This window comes from Drosophila santomea, chromosome 3R (assembly GCF_016746245.2).
Source record: "Drosophila santomea strain STO CAGO 1482 chromosome 3R, Prin_Dsan_1.1, whole genome shotgun sequence".
NCBI lineage: Eukaryota > Metazoa > Arthropoda > Insecta > Diptera > Drosophilidae > Drosophila > Drosophila santomea.
The window spans coordinates 14,891,761-14,898,932 of NC_053019.2; the positions used below are offsets into that span (position 1 = coordinate 14,891,761).

At 44.5% G+C, this 7,172-nt stretch overlaps 1 protein-coding gene across 1 annotated transcript; it reads right to left on the reverse strand.

Annotated features, from left to right (window-relative positions):
- Window positions 1–799: 799 nt before the first annotated feature.
- On the reverse strand, window positions 800–1,883 carry LOC120452211 (tetratricopeptide repeat protein 12). Its single transcript, XM_039636331.2, has 3 exons — window positions 1,581–1,883; window positions 1,180–1,524; window positions 800–1,119 (listed from the first exon to the last, which is right to left on the reverse strand). The coding sequence occupies exons 1-3, from the start codon at window positions 1,769–1,771 to the stop codon at window positions 903–905; spliced, it is 753 nt and encodes a 250-aa protein (XP_039492265.1). The 5' UTR covers window positions 1,772–1,883; the 3' UTR covers window positions 800–902.
- Between the last annotated feature and the right edge of the window lie 5,289 nt (window positions 1,884–7,172).

The window sequence follows — 7,172 nt, forward strand, 5'->3', positions numbered from 1 at the left end:
CCCCGCACCCGCACCCCGGACCCCGCACACCGGACCCCGCACCCCGGACCCCGTACCACGGACCCCGCACCACGGACCCCGCACCCCGCACCCCGGACCATGGACCCCGGACCCCGCACCCCGCACCCCGGACCCCCACGGACCCCCCCCACGGACCCCGCACACCGGACCATGGACCCCGGACCCCGGACCCCGGACCCCGCACCCCGGACCCCGCACACCGGACCCCGCACCCCGGACCCCGCACCCCGCACGCCGGACCCCGCACCCCGGACCATGGACCCCGCACCCCGGACCCCGCACCCCGCACACCGGACCCCGGACCCCGCACCCGCACCCCGGACCCCGCACACCGGACCCGCACCCCGGACCCCGGACCATGGACCCCGGACCCCGCACCCCGCACCCGCACCCCGGACCCCGGACCATGGACCCCGGACCCCGGACCCCGGACCCCGGACCCCGCACACCGGACCATGCCCCCGCACCCCGCACGCCGGACCCCGCACCCCGCACACCGGACCATGGACCCCGCACCACGGACCATGGACCCCGGACCCCGGACCCCGCACCCCGCACACCGGACCACGCACCCCGCACCCCGGACCATGGACCCCGGACCCCGGACCCCGCACCCCGGACCCCGCACCCCGCACCCAGGACCATGGACCCCGGACCCCGGACCCCGCACACCGGACCATGGACCATGGACCCCGGACCCCGCACCCCGGTCCCCGCACCCCGCACCCCGGACCACGGACCCCGGACTCCGCACCCCGCATATATTATGTATATTTAATTATGATTATTTCATGTTTTTTTATTTATTTTATGTATTTTTTTATTTATTTATGGTTTATTATGATTTGTTTTTGTTTACTATCTTTGAATGTATAATTTTGTTAGAGGAGCGATCTCATTTTATCCAAGAATTCATCTACAAAGTGGGCCTCCGACCTGTTAAATCGCCTTGCGCGATCTACACTGTACTCGAAGTTTATCTCATCATTCAGTCGTTTATAGGCTGCTGCCCTATAAAGCCAGGCACGTAGATATTTTTCGTCGATATTGGCCAACACATAGTCACAATCTATAATACCAAGCTTAAAGTCGCGCAACCTTAAGGTTTAAATGTATAAATTGGTTGTGAACTCCAAACGATTTATGCAGGAAACTCACTTGATATAGCAAAGGGCTCGATTTATGTACAAGACAGGCGAGTCTTTAATATACTGCATACCCTTTGTATAGTATTCTCTCGCTAGAGTGAAGTTCAGTTTGCGATACTCGCGATTTCCCATGCGGCGAAATGTTTCTGCCACATCTTCGCGCTGTTTTCTGGCCAAAAGGCGATCTTCGGGTTCCGAGTCAATCTGACGCATAAACGTGAACTGATTCGTGTTGGCTAGGACTCTTTTTGCTTTGCCTCGACGAAATGTTGTGGTGCTTAAAGGATTTCGCTGTGTCACAATACATTTTACGTCCTCCATGGTAACCGTAGATTTTAGTCTTTTTTTCGACGCCCTGAAAAAACAATATTCATTTTCAAGGCAATGATCACCGGTTATCTAGCTACTCACTCGGTCTTGTTGGCGTTTTCAACAACTTCCAGATACTCGATTATGTCTTCTACTTTGGTAGTTTTTTCATGAAGAAACGACTCATCTGATTCGGGGTGTTGATGTATTAAAAGTTCTGGTTTTGGGAGTTCTAGGCCAAATGGTTTTTCGTGTTCGTCTTCTCTGTCCAGTGTTTTGGTGGTTAAGGGCATTGTAAGTTTTTTGTTTTCTTTTATTTTATTTTATTATTTATTTTTATTTTTTTTTATAGCTTAGGTGTGTGTATTTCTGTAAGATGTGATGATGTGTGTTCCTACAACGTTGCAATTTGACATTTAAATCATTTCAAATCGAAACACTAGCATGCTACATTCTTACTCGCCGCTGATATTCACCAAATTAATTATTCTTTCCGGCTAAGGAAATATATATTTTATAATTCCAATTTTACTTACTTCCTTTTGTCATCGCATTTCTTGTCTCTTCCTGCCTTCTCCTGCACCTTACACCCACTTCCTGCCATCATCTGATTATATATTCCTTTCAAATTAATTGACTTTTGCATCAGCAAATTAAATTGTCGCGACCCAGAATCTTTTGCGCTGTGCCACAAAACCAAAACCAATCCAGCTAAAAACCCGATTTAACCCCAACCAGATTTAAATTTCCCGCCCATTGGCAAGTTTCCTTCTGTGATTGTGCTTCTTCACTCCAGAGCCGTGGGATACTTTTGCATAAAATCCTGTGCGCTGCGAGCGATTTTTAATTTGAATTAAAAATGCATCATTGCGTTGATTTTAATGCACACACAATTAAAACGGCAAGTCAGGAAATTGCCAAATGCATTTAAAAGCCATGAGAAAATCCAAATGCGAAAATCAATGAGCAATTGTGAATGCAAATTGGAAAAATTCGAAGCGTGGGGCTTAAAACAAGAGCAAAACAAGACAGCAGATTAAAAAAAAAGTGCAGCGCGTTGAAATTAAATGAACTGAATGTAAATCAAACTAATGTCGAGCTGACAACATACGCACATTTCACCCCTCCGCACTTTTCCGAGGAAAAGCTGAAAAGTTTCGCCTGCTAATCGCTAATTGCTTTTAAAGACAGACTGGGGAAAATGGTGAAAAGTCGAGGTTCGGGGGTCGGGAGTGTGCTGTAATTGTCGCGCTGTTCAAAATGCTCAATTTGCAATGCAAATGTCAAGCATTAGTTCGTCAGCTAACGCCCGCTGTCAACAGATGGCGCCACCGCGAAATGAAAATACTTTTATGGCCCGCAGTGTATGTACAGTACGGTGCGTGGGCGGTGTGAGATGGCGAATCAAGCTGGCAATGTTTGGCAACAGCTTAGCGCACAATCAATTAAACTGGTTTATTGACACTTTTCCTCTGACACAGACACACACACGCACACACACTTGACACCAACACACTGCACAGTGGAAAGCGCTTAAGAAGGAGATAAGGAAAAGTCCTTGGGAAGTGTTAAGTACTCTGTTCAGTGAGCAGATAACATAATATTTTATATTATTATAATATGACTAATATTTGTACTGGCAGAAATGTTACACATTTAAAATTTTTGTATTTTAAATTTATTTTTGTGTTTCTTCTGGAGTTAACAAGTTTAATGTGTTAATTTGTATCAGCATTCTTGTTCCAACACCGCCTTTAAGTGATTTTCTCCAAAGCACTTAGAACCCCATCTATGTACCCCACATACACTTGAACGTCTCATACGCAAAAAAGTAAACTGTGCAATTAGTTGACTTAACTTCTGTGACACAGAATTGCCAATTTATTAAGCACAGCACAAAAGGCATTTTTCTCCTTCTCCTTCTCCGCCGCCGCCTCCCGCCACAAATTCACTGTCTCACTTCTGTGCTCAAGCAAACGGAAATTGAGTGTCCTTGCAGAAGGGATTTATTTATGGTTCATAGATTAAATACTAATTAACACCCAACCACACAAACGCACAAACGCACCCAGTGTGTGTTGGCATTTGATTTATGTGTGTGGCGCAACTCGAGCCGCCGCCTTTGTGCGTGTGTCCTGTAAGGATTAGACGGTTGGGTGGCTGGGCAGTTGGGCTGTTGGGCGGTGGGAAAAGAATAACAAGAGGGCGGCAAAGGACGAAAAAACATTTGCCTGGCCCACCAGTGGACCATTGACCGAGGTCCTTGTCCTTCCTCCTCGACTATTATGCGTATCTTAATGCCATAAATTCTGCTTAAATTATTGGGGTTGGTTAACACGCTCCATTTCCATTCGTTTTTCGGCTTCCGATTCGGATTCGCATTTACTTTTATGCTCTTCATTTCTTTTTGCCTTAGAGAGCCCCATTGTCAGTCCGCTTATGCGGGGGCCAACTGTGGCCACCTTTAAGGCCGCTTTTCGAGACGCAAATTACCATATAAATATTTGCTCCTCCTTTATTTTTCGGTTCGGGGGCTACCAGCAATCTTTCGCCCATTGTTCGCAGTGCACTTGGCTGTAGGTGGTTTTTGTGTGTGAGTGAGTTCGCGCCTGGTAAATTTATGTGTCTGCATGTCGCGGACGCGTAAAAAACCTGCATAAGAATCAGATTCACTGCGCTTTCGATGGGTTGGGGGTGGAGGGGTGCGAGGTATAATCAAGCGAGACAATGCACATAAAGTCTGCTCAACTCTTTGGAGGTCTGAGTGCGTAGATTAACGACTAACTGTCCGCTGATCCAGCCCTGGAAATTTAAAAATTTAAATAAAATATGTTTTTTTGAAATATGCAAACAAACTTTTTTTGTAAATGAAACGGTGTTCTTTGAGTGTAAATTGAGTACAGGTCTTTTCCATTTGATCCACACACCTGATTATGGTATTTATCGGACTACGCAAATGAAGGAAGAAAATCATCTCTTTGCGGGGACTGATGGTTTAAGTCCACCCCATTTGAATGCACTAATTCAATTTGCTTTAATGGAAAAACACTTTAAAATCGCTCACAATGAGCAGTGAATAGTGAGTTCTGCGTATGAATATATATTCTGCGTATGAGTCCTTCTGAAGGATTGTTAGATGGACTTATAATAGGCTGGCTTTCTAACAATTAATGGATCGCCGTTAAATTTAAATTGTAAATTAATGGCTAAAGCTAACAGAATTTTGTATATTTAATTAACCCAATTTGATATATTTTTGAACGCTTTTAACGAACTGCTTTCCAAAGATTGAACAAAAAATCTTTGATTGCCCTAAAACAATCAATGTGATCACTTATTTTTTCGATTATTCATACGCTGATTAATCCATTATGGCATTTCGCATGCAATTTGTTATTGGAAAATCCGCTACTTAATCGAATTAATTAAAATTTCATAGCACGCTGAAAGCCCAAATCGCGAAATGAAAGTCTACAAAAAGACCGAAACAATTTCAAGTTGAGCGCACAAAAGCCGACCGCATATCAAATATGCGTCTAGGTGGGCCTGCATGTTTGGTATGTCATTAAATGCAAATTTATTTAAATTTAATTATTGAATATAATCGGCGCGCAGCTCTGAAATCGTTTTGGTAATCGCAGCCAGAAAACCAAAAAAACCGGTTGAATGTTTTCGCTTGGCACCAATTAAATGCGCTGCTGTAACGCATAACGCGTAATGCACAGAAGGGCGCATCCAATCCCCGCTGATGGTGTGTGGAAATGCAAATATCCGCAATTAAGCAATAATAATAAGCATCATTAATAAATCATTGCGAGCGCCACAAAAAACTGAAATATATGAATAAATTGAACAAGCCGGCCAGTCCACAAAGAGTATTAAAGTGGCAAGGTGGAAAGTGGAAAAGTGGCAAAGTGGGGAAGCGACCACCGAGAACCACTGACAGTTGGTGGTGCACTCATGTGCGAGGCCCTTCCTTTGTGTTCCGCCCACTGGGAAGTGCAATTAACAGTGGGTTTGCGTTTAAATCTTTTAAACTTTGCTTTAAGCCCTTCGTTCAATACTTTCGCCATCAAAGGGCAGAGCAAACTGCACTTGGTTGCAGGAAAATGCACTAGCATTTACAAAAAAGAGCCCTGTAGTGGCACATCCTTTGACTTTTCAGCAATGTTTTCTATTAACAAATAGCACAACTCACGGAATTGATGGCATTGATTTTAAATGTACTTTCAATAAAAGAGAATTAACAATAACTTAAATGCGCGGAACATAAAGCAGCGCTTTATTGGTAGGCACTTCTGTACTGCCCCACCCTTCGACTTCGAGGAACTGTATCTTCGAAGCTTTTCAATTGCCTGTCGATATTTCAATTTTGCCCCCAAAAACCCATAACTCATCGATCACGACAGTTGGCTTTGGTGAGGTATAGACTTAACCCTCGAAAGCAGTTTCGAGTTTCCCCTCCCCCTCCCAGAACGAAAAGCAATTAAAACGTTTTCCTCTTGGTGGTTTGTTTTGGAGTATTCGGGCGCCACCGAACGCCCAAACACTTGACACTACAAGCACAACTACGAGTTACGCTTTCCTGTCTCCTGTCTCCTGGACGCGTATAAAAGTTTAGCACATTCTTCTTGGACACTCTCGTAAATTCCGAAATGGACGTTTTTATGTGTGTATGGCAGCGGGCACTTCAAATAATTTCAGTGCGCAGAAATTTATTGCAATTTTGGTAATGAGTGTGCAGCTCGAAAAGGAGTTGCTGGGTAATGAAAAAGAAAACACCAAAAAAAAAAGAAACTCCATGCAGGACCTTAGCTTCTTCCTTAATGCTGTTAGTGTTTGCCTGGCGGTTTTCCTGCTTGTTTGTTGGCCTGTTCGCCGGTTTTCTTGTTTGAACTTCGTGGTATTTCCGCTGCACTTCTTTTGTGCTTGTTTGCCAGCAGGAAACGGAAGTTTTTAATGTTGCCCATTGGCCGTAAGTTCGCGTGCATCGCTCTCAAACGTTTGCCATCATTGTTTTCGCTTAAAATTAAATGTTTTTCCCCCGGCCAGATACTTGAATGAATGCTTTAAAGTCCCCAAACCCTGTGCAGCGAACCAACAAAAGCGCATTTCACTGCTTTATTTTTGTGCAAAAGTTTTGTACAAGCGGCTGCCCGCATTTTTGTTGTTCCCTCATATGGTAAAAGGCCTATCCGCAGAGCAGGAGCCACAGTCCAAGATAAACATACTCAAACCGAAGCGGGACACTCCAAGAAAATGTGTTTTTAAATGAATTAATTCGTATTTTAATTCCTTAAAAATATATCGTCGTTTATAAAGTATAACAACTATGCCCAGTTACTAATTCAAAATATTGACTTAGATATTACAGTATGAAACGCCTTGTTGTCTTTTAAAATTTATTTTATATTTCATTAATTTTCTAGGCATTTTTTTCAGTGCAATCATAGAGAGGTAGAATTCAAGATGAAGGGAAGGAGATGGGCTTGCAGAGCGTCAAGTGCGTTTACGTTGTAGCCCGAAATGCACGTCGCTCGTAAATCTCGCGCGTGAAAAACATCAGTTTTCGCTGTTGGCCAAAACTGTGAGGTTGCTGGCAGAAAGGGGTAATTCTACAGAGAAAGGGGCGTGGCTTTGGGCGGGGGTTGAGTTTTTTGTTTTGGGACTCGGGATTTGGTTGGCGGTTTGGGC

Excerpts from the sequence above, each read along its gene's own strand:
- LOC120452211 (XM_039636331.2), bottom strand. The coding sequence starts at position 1,771 with ATGCCCTTAACCACCAAAACACTGGACAGAGAAGACGAACACGAAAAA. Across the intron at positions 1,525-1,580 it reads GAAAACGCCAACAAGACCGA|GGCGTCGAAAAAAAGACTAA; the intron begins GTGAGTAGCTAG and ends TTGTTTTTTCAG. Across the intron at positions 1,120-1,179 it reads CGAGCCCTTTGCTATATCAA|GTTGCGCGACTTTAAGCTTG; the intron begins GTGAGTTTCCTG and ends TTAAACCTTAAG.